Here is a 16,905-nt window from a genome sequence, read left to right as displayed (position 1 = left end):
TACGAGGTAGTATACAAGCAAAATTATAATTTAAATTGTAATAAACTCTGAGATACATATTTGCAAATGATGTTTTCTAACAATGTTTCAGTGATTATAGTATGGTACAATGCATTTTGAGCAGTTTACATTTTTTTTTTTTCAACAAGTCGGCCGTCTCCCACCGAGGCAGGGTGACCCAAAAAGAAAGAAAATCCCCAAAAAGAAAATACTTTCATCATCATTCAACACTTTCACCTCACTCACACATAATCACTGTTTTTGCAGAGGTGCTCAGAACACAACAGTTTAGAAGCATATACGTATAAAGATACACAACATATCCCTCCAAACTGCTAATATCCCAAACCCCTCCTTTAGAGTGCAGGCATTGTACTTCCCATTTCCAGGACTCAAGTCTGGCTATATAAAAATAACCGGTTTACCTGAATCCCTTCACATTTACCATTAATAAAATGGTACTGTTAAAAACAGAATGATATCCGAGACCTTTGAAAGATTTTTCCTTAGATATGGAGACCCGAGGGAGCAAGGGGCTAGTAACCCCTTCTCCTGTATATATACTACTAAATTTAAAAACAGAAACTTTCGTTTTTCCTCTTGAGCCACCTTGCCTTGGTGGGAAATGGCTGGTTTGTTGAAAGAAGAAAGATGAAGACCCGAAAAAGGAGAAACACTTTCACCATCACTCACTCCATCACTGTCTTACCAGAGTTGCATCAATATTACAGTTCAAATGCCCCTCCAGAAATACAATATCCTCACCCCTCCTTTAGAGTACAGGCACTCTACTTTCCACCTCCAGGACTCAAGTCCAGCTAACTGGTTTCTCTGAATCCCCATAAAAACCACTTAGTGCCACTCACTTTTATCTAACATGTTCACATATGCTTGTTGGATGTCTTAACCCTTCACATACAAAACCTCATTTACTCCCTCCAACCTTTCCTAGAATGACCCTTACCATGCTTTCCCTCCATTACAGATTTATACACCCTCCAAGTCATCCTATTTTGCTTCATTCTCTCTAAATATCCAAATCACCTCAACGACCCCTCCTCAGCTCTATAGATAATTCTTTTAGTAACCCCGCACCTCCTTCTGATCTCCAAACTTTAAATTCTCTGTATAATATTCACACCACACATTGCCCTCAGACACATCTCCATTGCCTCCTCCTTGCTGCAACATTCACAACCCATGCTTCACACTCATATAAGAATGTTGACACCACTATACTCTCATACATTCACCTTTTTGTCATCATGGACAACATTCTTTGTCTCCACAGATGCCTCAATGCACCACCTACTTTTTTGCTCTTGTCAATTCTATGGTTCACCTCATCTTTCATAGACCCATCTGCTTACGAGTCTATTTCCAAATGTCTGAACACATTCACTTCCTCCATACTCCCTCCTAATCATCTGATATCAAATCTTTCTTTACCTAATTTCTTTTAGTTACCCTCATCTCCTTGCTCTTGCCTATCTTCACTTTTAATATTTTTTTTAACACGTTGGCTGTCTCCCACTGAGGCAGGGTGACCCAAAAAAGAAACACTTTCTCCTTCATTCAACACTTTCGCCATCATTCACACAATATCACTGTCTTTGCAGAGGTGCCCAGATATGACAGTTTAGATGTCACTCCAAACAGCCAATATCCCAAACCCCTCCTTTTCTTTTAACCCTTTGACTGTTTCGGTCGTATATATACGTCTTACGAGCCACCGTTTTTGACGTATATATACTCATAAATTCTAGCAGCTTCAAATCAAGCAGGAGAAAGCTGGTAGGCCCACATGTGACAGAATCGGTCTGTGTGGTCAGTGTGCACCATATAAAAAAAATCTTGCAGCATGCAGTGCACAATGAGAAAAAAAAACTCCGACGTGGTCTATTTTCGTATAGTATTTATAGTTGTATTCTCGTTTTCTTGGTCTCATTTGATAGTATGGAAAACATATTATAGAAATAGAGGTGATTTTGATTGGTTTTTCTATGAAAAGAACCTTGAAATAGAGCTCAAAGTAGGGGAAATGTTTGATTTTTGCCGGTGTTCAAAAGTAAACAAATGATGTCATTTTCCAATGAATGTCCAAGTAGCCAATCTAATATGCAGTCATGAATGGGTTGACATTATATATACAATTATTACAATATTGCAGTAAATCTTCTATTTTTTATTTGAATAAAAATTCAAAATAGAAAGCAAGAGTAATATCAGAGGGGCCTGGAGACATGACTGATGAACAAAGAAAATATTATTTTAGAGCCAGGAATGTCTGCATTGTTCATTTTGGACCCTATTTTGAAATTGGCATATTTTTTTTTTTGTGAAATTGGCCAAACTGCAAATTTCTGACCATGTTATTGGGTAGTTGAAATTGGTAAATGGGTAGTTTATTGTACTCAATCGATAGAAAAAATGGAGTTCTAAAGAAATAGCTATGAGTTTGGTCGACTGGAACAATGGAATTAGCCAAAAATAGGGCTCAAAGTGGACGAAATCGCCAATTCGTAAATATCGCCAAGGTCGCTAACTTCGCGAGAGCGTAATTCCGTCAGTTTTCCATCAAATTTCGTTCTTTTGGTGTCATTACAATCAGGAAAAGATTCTCAATCATTTCATAAGAAAAAATAATTGGGGGGGGATTTTTTGCGACACCAGGAGACACCTCAGGATTTGGGGTTGCGACAGTCAAGGGGTTAAATATTCTCCCAAATTTGTTCAACAACATTTGCTTCTATTCTTTAGAATCTTCCAAAAGCACCATGTCATTTGCAAAAAGCAACTGTGACAACTCCCACTTTGCATTAGATTCTTCATCATTTAACCCTACACCTCTTCCCAACACCCTAGTATTCACTTCTTTTACAACCCCATCTATAAATATGCTTTACAACCATGGTGACATCACACATCCCTGTTTAAGGCCTACTTTTACACTCAGCATATCACAGAGCATAACAGAGGAGAGTATACATAATTAATCCTGCTATCAAGGAATTATCCAAAGATGTCAGTGAAAAGTTACTGATCTCCATAAATCTGTAGTTCACTATAAAATTGTAAAGACAATGAACAATCCAGTGTTGACTGCAGTGTCCTTCATTAAGAAGTTCAATGCAATTAGGATGGTTACCCTATTGGAAAGATGAAGCAGCAAAGTTTAACCCAGATATGCAGTCAGACAAGAGTCTCAGAAGACTCAAAAAGCTACCTTAGACCCAATATGACCACTGGGAATATAAAGGCAACTCTGGTATCATCAGGATACTATACAATGTTTCATAATGTAGTACTGTATCTGACAAGGGCTGTGCAGAAGCCTTACCTGAAGACACAGCATAAAAAAAGTGTGAATTACCAGAAAGTGCAGAAAACTTTCCTGTAGACATGGCATGAAAAGAAAAGCCATAAATTCAGCAAGAGGCATGTGAACGATTCTGACGTTGACTGAGACCACATTTCTTATTGGATGAAACACAAACTCCTCGTGTGGACATATGGACCAGTAGTGTATCTGTCGGCCATCTCCCACCAAGGCAGGGTGACCCAAAAAGAAAGAAAATCCCCCAAAAAGAAAATACTTTCATCATCATTCAACGCTTTCACCTCACTCACACATAATCACTGTTTTTGCAGAGGTGCCCAGAATACAACAGTATAGAAGTAAATATGTATAAAAATACACAATACGTATATCCCTCCAAACTGCAAATATCTCAAACCCCTCCTTTAAAGTGCAGGCACTGTACTTCCCATTTCCAGGACTCAAGTCCAGTTATATAAAATAACCGGTTTCCCTGAATCCCTTCACTAAATATTACCCTGCACACACTCCAACAGCTTGTCAGGTCCCGAATACCATTTGTCTCCATTCACTCCTATCTAACACGCTCACGCACGCTTGCTGGAAGTCCAAACCCCTTGCCCACAACACCTCCTTTACCCCCTCCCTCCAACCTTTTCGAGGACGACCCCTACCCCGCCTTCCTTCCCTTACAGATTTATACACTCTCCATGTCATTCTACTTCGATCCATTCTCTCTAAATGACCAAACCACCTCAACAAACCCTTTAATCTTTCCTCCGTAAGCCATGCGTGTTATAAAAGTTAACTAAAATGTTGGGAACAATAGGCTAGTAACCCGTTTTCCTGTAATAATTACTAAAAAGAATAAGAAGTGTATCTGTATGGACATTAAAATCAGGGTATATCTTTAGGGACATGAAGGTCAAGGATCTATCTGTACAGACATGAAGGCAAGGGGTATATCTGCAGGGATATGAAGATAGGGGGTTTATTTGTATAGACATGAAGACAAGGGGTATATCTGTATGGACATACGGACCAGTATTATATCTGTTTGGACATATAGACCATGTTAGATAATAAGCCACTGCCTCTACCAAGAACCTCAAGCTTGGTGACAAATAGATTTTTTTTTTTTTTTTTTCAACAAGTCGGCCGTCTCCCACCGAGGCAGGGTGACCCAAAAAAGAAAGAAAATCCCCAAAAAGAAAATACTTTCATCATCATTCAACACTTTCACCACACTCACACATTATCACTGTTTTTGCAGAGGTGCTCAGAATACAACAGTCTAGAAGCATACACATATAAAGATACACAACATATCCCTCCAAACTGCCAATATCCCAAACCCCTCCTTTAAAGTGCAGGCATTGTACTTCCCATTTCCAGGACTCAAGTCCGACTATATGAAAATAACCGGTTTCCCTGAATCCCTTCACTAAATATTACCCTGCTCACACTCCAACAGATCGTCAGGTCCCAAGTACCATTCGTCTCCATTCACTCCTATCTAACACGCTCACGCACGCTTGCTGGAAGTCCAAGCCCCTCGCCCACAAAACCTCCTTTACCCCCTCTCTCCAACCCTTTCGAGGACGACCCCTACCCCGCCTTCCTTCCCCTATAGATTTATATGCTTTCCATGTCATTCTACTTTGATCCATTCTCTCTAAATGACCAAACCACCTCAACAACCCCTCTTCTGCCCTCTGACTAATACTTTTATTAACTCCACACCTTCTCCTAATTTCCACACTCCGAATTTTCTGCATAATATTTACACCACACATTGCCCTTAAACAGGACATCTCCACTGCCTCCAACCGTCTCCTCGCTGCTGCATTTACCACCCAAGCTTCGCACCCATATAAAAGTGTTGGTACTACTATACTTTCATACATTCCCTTCTTTGCCTCCATAGATAACGTTTTTTGACTCCACATATACCTCAACGCACCACTCACCTTTTTTCCCTCATCAATTCTATGATTAACCTCATCCTTCATAAATCCATCCGCCGACACGTCAACTCCCAAGTATCTGAAAACATTCACTTCTTCCATACTCCTCCTCCCCAATTTGATATCCAATTTTTCTTTATCTAAATCATTTGACACCCTCATCACCTTACTCTTTTCTATGTTCACTTTCAGCTTTCTACCTTTACACACATTCCCAAACTCATCCACTAACCTTTGCAATTTTTCTTTAGAATCTCCCATAAGCACAGTATCATCAGCAAAAAGTAACTGTGTCAATTCCCATTTTGAATTTGATTCCCCAAAATTTAATCCCACCCCTCTCCCGAACACCCTAGCATTTACTTCCTTTACAACCCCATCTATAAATATATTAAACAACCATGGTGACATTACACATCCCTGTCTAAGACCTACTTTTACCGGGAAATAGTCTCCCTCTCTTCTACACACCCTAACCTGAGCCTCACTATCCTCATAAAAACTCTTTACAGCATTTAATAACTTACCACCTATTCCATATACTTGCAACATCTGCCACATTGCTCCTCTATCCACTCTATCATATGCCTTTTCTAAATCCATAAATGCAATAAAAACTTCCCTACCTTTATCTAAATACTGTTCACATATATGCTTCAATGTAAACACTTGATCTACACATCCCCTACCCACTCTGAAACCTCCTTGCTCATTCGCAATCCTACATTCTGTCTTACCTCTAATTCTTTCAATTATAACCCTACCGTACACTTTTCCTGGTATACTCAGTAAGCTTATTCCTCTATAATTTTTACAGTCTCTTTTGTCCCCTTTCCCTTTATATAAAGGGACTATACATGCTCTCCGCCAATCCCTAGGTATCTTCCCCACTTTCATACATTTATTGAACAAAAGTACCAACCACTCCAACACTATATCCCCCCCTGCTTTTAACATTTCTGTCATGATCCCATCAGTTCCAGCTGCTTTACCCCCTTTCATTTTACAAATAGATATCCTTAATAAAAAACTGACCCATTTCACACATCTAGGAGTATGACCAAATATTTAATGGGGTTCAAAATAAAGGTTTTTAACCCTTTAACTATGGGAGGTCACACATTTTTAATTCTTGTTTGGCAAAATTTTAGAAAAAAAAAAATCCCAGTTGGAAACAGCATATTTTTCTGAAGAGAACTAAGAAAAGAGAAAGGAAATCAAAGAAACCCAATGGATTTATGGCATGCTGAAGTTGGTGAAAAATGATCACTCGGTGACTAGAGCATTGTGAATGTCACGGAGGTAGTAATAAAGGTAGAAGTACCAACAGTATGTTAGGTAAAAGGACACTTGTGTAACTAATGTGACATTTTATTGTGGCAACATTACTCTCCAGGAGCTTTGTCAAGCCATTACCAAAGGTACAGGTAAGGCCTGACAAAGCTTCTGGAGAGCGAAACGTTGCCACAATAAAATGTCACATTAGCTACACGTGTATCCCTTTACCAAGCCACGGAGGTACAATTAAATAATAAAATTATGATGGTGTTCATTTATTTTTTGTCTATAAACTCTAACACTATGTACAATAGTTTTTTATATTAGATGTGTTTCAAGGCACTGTAGTACCATAAAGGATGAGAATATATTATTTTTTTTGAGCATTTAGCATTAGTGTTGCAAAGACTGCAACAGCATTCTTCTCTGTCGTAGCTGAAATAACTGCATTAACCAATGTGTACTGGTAATAGTTTGTCTGAGCCACAATAATCTTCATAAGTTCATCAAAAGAAGACTGGAAATAATTAAGTTAATTAGAATTATAAGTTTTATTCAAATTTTGTATACATAAAATACCAATATTTCTTAAAACAGTCTTGAGGGCACATATAGAAGCAAACTATATACATTGAACCTAAGATAACCCAGTAAAGTCAAATAGTGTTATTTGTCCCATCTGTTACTGGATAATTTGGTTAAATTCCACTGTTAATGTCATTAAATTTCAATAAATTGTGTGGAGTGAATATTGTGCAGAGTCTGGAACATTGAAATTAGAAGATGGTACTGGGGTTACAAAAAGTATAATTCAGAGGGCAAAGGAGGGGTTACTGAAGTGACTGGAGCATTTTGAGAGGATTGAGCAGAATATGACAACAAAAAGGATTTTTAAGTCTGGGATGGAAGGGAGAAGTTGGGGTAATTCCAGGAAGAGTTGGATGGTGTGTGTGAAAGAGGTTTCAAGTTATAGGGGCCTGAGCATCCAAAAGGCATGTGTGAGCACGTTAGATCAGAGTGGAGATAAGTAGTTTGACGTACTGTAGGAGTGTAAGATAACAATTATGAAGGGACTCAGGTAAACTGCTTAGCCAGACTAGACCTGGAGATGGAAGGTACAGTGCCTGCACTCTGAAGGAGTGTGGATACTGCAGATCAGAGGGTCATCTGAAATATGATGTTTACATGCTTCCTTTTTTGAGTCACCCTGCCATGGTGGGAAACGGCCAAGGTGTTGAAAAAAAAAATTATTATTTTTATGCATTTGTGTAAAGGCCATTTTTATTGAAGGTCGCCATTGTGCCTCAAGTAATTAAAATATGAATTTGCAAATCTGCAGTTGCTATTAACCAAATAACAAAACTTATTCTCCAAAAAAAAAAAGAGCATATCAATATTTTTCTAAAGATTGTTTATTAAAAGAATAATTCTGAGGTAAACTCACGTTCTGCAGTATTGTAGAGGTCATTTTTGGAAGAACTCGATTTCTCTGCACGAATTTTGACTAAGAGATAGTTATTAGACACCAGCATTTTATAATTCTCTTCATTAAGCTTTTCTGCACTGCCACCTGCACATACAAAAATAAGTCCAATGTATGAAAATGACATTTTACAAGCATTAAAAATTTTCAGATTAATTAAGCTATAATATCTGTAATGTTTACTTAAATCCATGCAAATAAATTATACCTTGTGCAAGGCTAATTTAATACATACAGAAAAATCATTTTTATGGCTCATGCAAAACTATTATTTTTTACAATGGAGTAATGTCTTCCCAATTATTATTATTATTATACAGGTACACCACTGATTTTCCAGGAACTGATGATCTAACACTTCTTTTAGTCTGGACAAAATTATGAGGTCACTTGATATCCCTGTAACCACCAAACTAGTTTACTGGGAAACCACAGATGGCATTGTATGTAGTGCACATTCACTTATACTGTTTACTATGTAGTTGATTTTGTGTGATTCTTAGTTTATTTTGCTTACATTTAACCCTAGTTATAACTTCTAAGAAAGATGCAAGTATTAGTGAAGGTGTCAGTCCATGTCAATACAAGATGAAGTAATGATGAAAAAACTGGAGCATAGTGTTTCCTTGCAGAAGCTGTGTGATGTCTGTGGTATTGCTTTGTCAACTACTTATGACAAAATGTGGCTATAATGAAGAATGGATGCAAAGGTTAAAGAACTGTCAGGGAATTTCCATGCTTAGTGTAGAGAAAAATGGTTCATAAGCCACGACAGACAAAATAGGATGAATTTGGGAAGCTTGTTCTAGCCACTGGAATTAATCAAAGGACTAAGACAACGTATCTTTGAACAACATATTTTTGAGGCATGAAAAATTACTCATGGAAAGATCATGGCATATGCACCAACTTTGCCTGGATAAAATGGTTAAAAATATAGCCAAGAAGAATGTATGTCACAGCAGTAAGCCTACATCTGAAAATCCTGTGGTTTCAAGTACCCCCAGATGCCCCTCCCTCCCTCCCTGCAACATCACAAATCTATGATGAAACAGTAAACTATGAAACAAACAGTAATCCTGATAACCCACAACTTCTAGAACTTTGAAATTAGCTCTAAAAATCCAGTAAAATTCTAAAATTTATTACTCAGGAATGTGGTAGTACTGCAATATTCTTTGTAAACACAGTAATTAATAAACCTGTTTCATTTATAATAAACTAAAGTTGAACATTATAAATGAAACAGTCCATGGCTCTTTTGAGACACGGGAGATGCATAATTAGTGGGTAAGAGGTGAATTGTTGAATTATCATTATATGACGTCTGTTGACTGGTGCAGCAAAATGGATAATCTGGCAAGGCTCCTGCACCAAAAGTATTGGAAAACTGGTGGTGTATGTGTACTTCAAGAACTGGTAAACCCATATGGGTGACTCAGAGCAATTAGTTATAAAGGTTATTCCTCCATCTGGTAATCATGGCCCAGAGCACAACCTTGATTTAATTTCAACAGGTAATGACAATCACAAGTGGATATACGCACCTGCTAGAGCTATGGCTTGTGCCATCCTCTTCAGCTGTTTTTCAGAGGAAAATAAAAATGTGCACCCACTAAACAGAGTCTTCCTCCTTTCATCAGGAACAAAAGACACCTTTCCACTATTAATTGTCATCTCCTGAAAAGGAGTGGAAATTAGTACTGCACATCCATTTCCATTCATCATAACAATAATGATTACAAAACATTAACAAGGCAGATGCTCACCAAGGGGTTTTAAAGGGACATCACTTTTAATGATCACTGTAGAAGCATAGGAGAAAATATGTAGGCTGGGTTGCCTGCAGTACACAATGGTGTAGAATTATCATAAGTATAATAAGTCAGTACAAAATGGTAGGAATTAAGTGTATTTTTAAACTGAAAATATTTCTTGACTGAGGAAAGAACACCTCTGAGATATAATGGAAAATTAGCAGGGGTCTAAGCCCACCCAGCCATAGGTATGCTGTGTTTATGTTGTATATATGATATAGCCATAGATATGTTGTATTTATGATGAGCAACTCTAAAATCATTCAGTGGGATACAGCTGGTTTGTTGAAAGAAGAACTAAAATGTAGAGGAAATCATCTGCCTTAACTCACTAAATGTATGTAAGAGATACATGATGAAGACATGCCTTATCATCCTATTTTTTTGAATAATAATAATAATAATAAAAAAAAGGAAATGATAGCAAGCATTCAATTTGTTCAACTTATTATGCAAACTGAGTCTTACAGAATCCATTTTTAGCTTAAAATTTATTTCTGAGACAAACTTTTCTTTTTCCTTTTTATCACTTTCAATATATTAAATCAAATCAATCTGATAAAAGGAATATGTATGAAATAATAACTGGAAATGAACTTTTACACAAAACACTGACTTGACATTTTATGTAAAATGGCCATAACTGTTTGAAATACATAACTGTTAAACTTTTGTATGACATATTAGTGTGCAGGAGATAAGGCTGTGTTCAATATATCGGTATGCATATTTTTTTTAGGTTTCAAATTGAGCATGCACTGCCTGTTTAGGACTGCTTGGGTTATCTTCCACCTCACTACTAGGAAAAGTTCTAGGATCAGGCAGGAAAACACCGACTCAGTAACACATGTTACAATGTGGATAATGTTGCCATTACGAGGTAGATGGCCAAATATAAGAAACTGCACCATTGGAAAGGATTGCAGGTGGGAACCTTTTTTGCACTAGATGCAAAATACCATGGCCATGACTGCATAAACTTAGACCTTTATTGATAATGTTTTAGTCCTAGGACCTTGATCACTTCAAAAATATTTTCAATAAAAGTGTCCAAAGTGTGTACATTCATGTTCAATTCCCTCTAACTGCATTCTTACTACAAACTGTTGGACACAACAACTTGTAGTAATAATGACTGCTACACCAATATAACAAAGCAGAGTATATATTCAAGTAAAATATGTTGTAGATGAGTAAGACACATGTGAAACAGGTTGGAATCTTTATTGTTAAAATGTTTCACCTACTTGGCAGCTTCTACAATTGAATAATGAGGTGAAAATAAAGATACCCAAGTACTACACATACGTCTTTTTTTTTTTTTTTTTTTGACACAATGGCCATCTCCCATCAAGGCAGGACAGAGATTGAATAAAGGTTGTGGATCACCTTATGTCAGTGGGCGAGGGCCAACGTGTTATGCGCACACACACACACACACACACAAAAAAAAAAGGGGGGGGGGGGCTCAATGTTGCCTGTCTATTATCCAGGAGTACTGGGAAAGAAATAGTCACAAGGAAAGACCAGAATGTGAAGATGACACAAAATACACAAAGCTGCATGTTGATGGAAATATACTGGGTACTTTATGTACACATCACTCAGTCAAGAATCATAATTCACTATGCTCCTTATTTCACACATCATTAAAAAGTATCCTAACCTTTTCTTGTGTGTTTTTCAAAACTAAAGCCAAACTAACTTTAAGTGGAGGATTATATTCAGCAGGATTTGGATGAGAAGTTTTGTTAATCACAGCATCCAGCAACTTGGTAAAAAACTCTGGAGTTACTATGTATCGTCCAGCAGCTAGAGCACACACCACCTGAAATGAGCCACTTTAAGTTAGGTGCTACACATACTGCAATAATTCAGTATGGTGAGAGTCACATGACACACAACATTTTACTCAGGCTTACACCAAGAAAATATGCTTCAATTTAAAGACTAAGACAATTCAGAGAATGTATCATGCCTTGACTGTGAATGTGATGTTAGTCATGACCAAGTATAAACAGGCATTACTCCATTCATCAACCAAGTGGCCACCCAACTTGAGCAAAGCATCTGTCAACACATCCCTGCTAGCCAGCTGCAACGTTGATGTTGTCACAATCAGGGGTCGGTATACCAACCTAAAATACAAAGATTTCTGATACTATGTCCATCATCAGGTTCAAGAAAAAATAAGATTGATCAAGTGGGAATGGTATCTCAGCCGCTCCCAAATACAGTATATAGATTAACGGAGGATTCTTCAAAGTGTCTGTTAAATCAGAATGTCAAAAAATTAGAGAAAAAATATGAAAGTACTGCATTGTATACCTAATATAGTCCTGTACACAGATATTCTGCAATAAATAATGAAATCAAATGAGCTAAAAGTATAATTTATCCAGTGGATTCAAAAAAAAAGTAAAATATACATATAATACACTCATTATTTACCTTAAAATATTTATAGTCTTAATCTAGGGTGAGATGAGTAGTATTTATTGTAAGAAATCAGGTATTATTATCATTACTAATATGGCATCTCGAGACATAAGACACTCTTATTGATTTTAATGTGTACCTGCACGCCAGTACAGTGTGTAACTTTATTTAGATACAGGTATACGTAAGTATAATTATCAGAGTACATATATATAAAATAACTTTCAAAAAACACTTGAAATTTTGGAGTTTCCAGGCATAATAGAGAGACGTAGTGCTTAATTAAGGAGCTCACGGAAAACGTAAATAAACTGGGTGGGGCGCAGTGATCACATTAGAAAGTCGGGGGGGGGGGGGGCAAAGAGATTTTTGGTCATAATTTGAAATGGCCGTAATAGCAGAACGTCGTAAAGTGAAACGCTCTAAAGCAGGGCCTTACTGTACATTATTCATGTGAAGAGTGGTGGCGGCCTCTGCTGCCTCTTCCACTACCACTAACATGTACAGCTTATGCTCTCAGTAGCCCTTATATTTATTTATTTATTTTATGTCTTTGCAAACAGTACATTGAGATTTTATATTTACAATAGTGGGTTGCAATACAAAGAGAGCCTCTATTATGCCCAGGCATTATGGGCCAACTTAACATTATTGGCTTACAGACTACTTAACACTAAGGATTATATCATAGTTGTATAGTAGGATAGTAATTATTTCATAGCTGAACAGTAGATTTTTAATTATAAGTGAATTAAATTTGTATAACACAAAGGATATATTCATATAGTCTAAAATGCTTTTTGTGAAAACAATGGTTCAATTACATTCCTGTCAACAATGGATAAAAGGTTCAAAGTGATTGTTGAAGTTATGATGTGTGAGTACATAGGTGAGTATGTGTGTACTGAGTATTTAGCCAACACCACCACCACTACCACTCCAAATACATAATGATATATGTTATTCATTCTAGAGTATATATCATGTTTCTATATTATTAATATTGTTTATTATAACATATTAGATGAACTTTGATAGATAAATAAGCCGAAGAGTTGATAATAGCGTCATATTTAAGCATTTTGTCCTGTCTCTAAACAATAAACTCGCCTCCCCCTCCACTCTTCGCCATTTTGCATACGCCAACAAGACTCTTCAATAAAGGTAAAAGTGATTTAACCCTTTGACTGTTTTGGTCGTATATATACGTCTCACAAGCCAGTGTTTCGGACTTATATATACTCAATAATTCTAGTGGCTTCAAATTAAGCAGAAGAAAGCTGGTAGGCCCACATGTGAGAGAATGGGTCTGTGTGGTCAGTGTGCACCACATAAAAAAAATCCTGCAGCACGCAGTGCATGAGAGAGAAAAAAAAAACGACCGTTTTTTGGATTAAAACGCCGACTTTGAGGTGTATTTTCATATAGTATTTATCGTTGTATTCTCGTTTTCATGGTCTCACGTGATAAAATGGTAAACATATTGCAGAAACAGAGATGATTTTGATTAGTTTCACGATGAAAACGACCTTGAAATTGAGCTCAAAGTAGCAGAAATGTTTGATTTTTACCAATGTTCAAGAGTAAGCAAATCACACCACATGTCCAATACACATCAACTGGGGAGTCTAATATTCTTTCACTAGTGCATTGATATTATTTATACCATTTTTACAATAATGCAGTAGTCTGCATAACAGTAAATTTTTTATTTTTTTTTGTATGAATAAAAAAATCAAAATAGAAAGCAATAGTAATATAAGAGGGGCCTAGAGACATGACCAATGAACAGAGGATATGTTATTTTAGTGCCAAAAATGTCTACATTGTTTATTCTGGACCCTATTTTGAAATTGGCATCTTTTTTAATTTGCGTGAAATTGGCTGGACTGCGACAGTCAAAGGGTTATGTGGTCATTTATCCATTTTATTCTTCATTTTATTTAGTTCTCATTGTTTTGTGTATGTAAAACTATCGTCAATCTTTAAAAAATGTATTTTTTGTTAATATTTTTGGGTGTCTAAAATGGATTAATTTGATTTACATTAATTCTTATGGGAAATATTATTTTGGTTTTCAGCCATTTCGGTTTTAGGCCGACCTTCTGGAATGGATTACGACCAATAACCGAGGGTCCACTGTACAGGTACAGTATTATATTTATCCTTACACTACATATATAAATGCAGGAGCTTGTTTTGTGCATGAATTTTTTGCACCAAATTTTTGTAGGCCTCAGAAGTTGCTGCCAGCCACCATTTTATGGCTCAGCTTAACTGTTTGTATGTCCTGACACTTTCTCATGCCTAGGAAAAAACATATGGCCAGGCAGGCCTACCTACTGTATCATGAACAACAATGATTCAGAAGGACATGTAAACAATGTGTGAAGTCCCACTCTTAAGTTTTTTAGGCATGTGTACATAGCATACATATATTGCTTATAATGGTTTCCAGGGCACATAGATACTATGGGCATGTAAAAATTACACTACAGTGTATGTATATTTTTAATTCAGAATAACTCAAGAAAGCCAAGCAATGACTTTTTTCATTATTATGATTATTTTTACATATTTTTTGGGGTAGTATGCACTAATGAGACAGGAGGCATAACTCTGGGCATATTTATTAAGAAAAAATGTGACTTATGGTAGTTATACATGGTACTAAAAATTAAGTATGAATTCTAAAATAAAAAAAGAAATTTTTCTTTTATTTTTCACATTTCCTTTCATAGTAACATTTTTTTTATGTTCTACTTTCTATTAATTTTTAAAATACTGCCATGGCTCTGACCTGTGCAGTGCTTAAGGATTAATACTGTACTCTTTAAATTAATTTTTTTAACACATCAGCCAACTCCCAGCAAGGTAGGAGATGCCTAAATCTTCCAATATTCTTGAAGGTTAAATAAAAGTAACCAACAGAAGGAAAAAAAATGAAGTATATTTTTAATATCTTTAATTTTTTCATAAAGTTATTGCATCCTTACCTCCAAAGGTTGGTAAGCATGCCAAACTTGAGCTGATCACCATTGTTCAACTCAGTTTTTGAATTTAGAAGCAACTTTTGTTGCGACTCGATGCCTTCATTCATATAGGTACCGTATTTTGCTCCTAAATCAGTTAGTTCAACCTTCGGCAATACTTGTATATTTTTCTGAAAGGTAATTTCTGATTAGTTTATGTTCAAATTTTCTCCAAGAAAATTATTTTACACAATTACAAAAGAAATACAGTATTTCAGGGTTACAATTATTTTTGTGAATGGCCTGTGATGCCACCCTGGGATGTAATGAGCTTACAATCATGCCTCTACTTACCTACTAAAGAGAGAGAAATGCAGTTATATTTAAACCTTTTACTGAAAAGGTTTCACCTATGCAGTGGGAAAAACACTGGCAATAAAGAATTACATATAACGTCATCAATGCAAATGGGTTTTATCACTAATGACGTTTCGCTCGTGCAATGGGCTTTATCAAATCACAGATAAACCTCTTAAAGATTCAGGAAAAATACATAAAAGTGAGAGAAACATCACAAAGATCAAGTGAGGTATGCATCAGCTCCTGGTCAATGGTCTCTTCAACCAGGCTGGTGGTGCCAGTTGCATGCATCCCAACAGAGTTACCACATCCTGGATGATCAGGAAATAACTTGAGGAACTTATCCAGCTCTCTTGAAAACAGCTAGGGGTCTGTTGGTAATTCCCCTTATGTATGGAGGGAGGGCACTTAAGACTTAGCTCCTTTACACTTACTGAGTTTTATCTTGATGTACTCATTACACCCCTGCTTTCCTTTGGAGGTACAGTACAGCATTTTGCACTGTCTGCTAAGCTACTTCCTCTCATTAGAAGTAATTTTGCTATGCAGAATAGGAACGAATTCCTCCAGCATTTTCCAAGTATAAATTATAATGCATCTTCTTCACTTACATTTGAGAGAGAACAGCTCTAGGGACTTTAGGCACTCCCAATAATTTATGTGCTTGACCGAACATACAGGAGGGCCCCATTTTACGGTGCTTTACTTTACGGCATTTCGCTAATATAGCAGTTTTCAATTATACCCATTCTTCATTTATTCACACTTCCTACAATAATATATTCACCACTCACTATAAGCTAAGGGCGAAAATATTTTAAAGTAATGTGTGTACTGTACAGTGGAACCTCTACTTGCGAGTTTAATCCGTTCCATGACCTTGCTCGCAACTGGATTTTCTCATTTGCAGAGTCAATTTTCCTCATTTAAATTAATTGATATGCAATTAATCCATTCCAGTGGAATTCTGTACTTCAATAATTTTGCCAATATCAACTCTACGGCTTATTCATTTATCACAGTTCATCTGATATGACATAACAAACTATATAAATAACACAGAAACCTGAGATATACTCTAGAATGAATAAATACATCATTATATATGTGGCAGCAGCAGCGGCTGATGAGAGTTTCTCTGGAAACAGGACAAAATACTCCTTGAATATTTCACTATCATCAACTCTAGGGCTTATTTATCTATCACAGTTCATCTAATATGAAATAATAAACAATATAAATAACAGAAACCTGATATATACTCCAGAAT

At 36.5% G+C, this 16,905-nt stretch overlaps 1 protein-coding gene across 2 annotated transcripts in view; it reads right to left on the bottom strand.

Moving 5' to 3' along the window:
• The window catches only part of LOC128692597 (nibrin), a 73,441-nt gene that overhangs the window by 45,729 nt on the left and 10,807 nt on the right, over nt 1-16,905 (bottom strand). For both annotated transcript variants that reach the window (XM_053781783.1, XM_053781784.1), the window contains exons 3-7: nt 15,300-15,466; nt 11,843-12,002; nt 11,570-11,692; nt 9,595-9,727; nt 8,009-8,134 (exon numbers count right to left, since the gene is read on the bottom strand). In XM_053781783.1, the coding sequence (XP_053637758.1) occupies nt 8,009-8,134; nt 9,595-9,727; nt 11,570-11,692; nt 11,843-12,002; nt 15,300-15,466 (709 nt within the window). The remainder of the gene's footprint in view (nt 1-8,008; nt 8,135-9,594; nt 9,728-11,569; nt 11,693-11,842; nt 12,003-15,299; nt 15,467-16,905) is intronic.

The sequence above is a fragment of the Cherax quadricarinatus genome, chromosome 30 (genome assembly GCF_038502225.1).
Source record: "Cherax quadricarinatus isolate ZL_2023a chromosome 30, ASM3850222v1, whole genome shotgun sequence".
Lineage (NCBI taxonomy): Eukaryota > Metazoa > Arthropoda > Malacostraca > Decapoda > Parastacidae > Cherax > Cherax quadricarinatus.
Note: the sequence above shows the minus strand (reverse complement) of the source record. Positions and strands in the feature narration are given on the sequence as shown.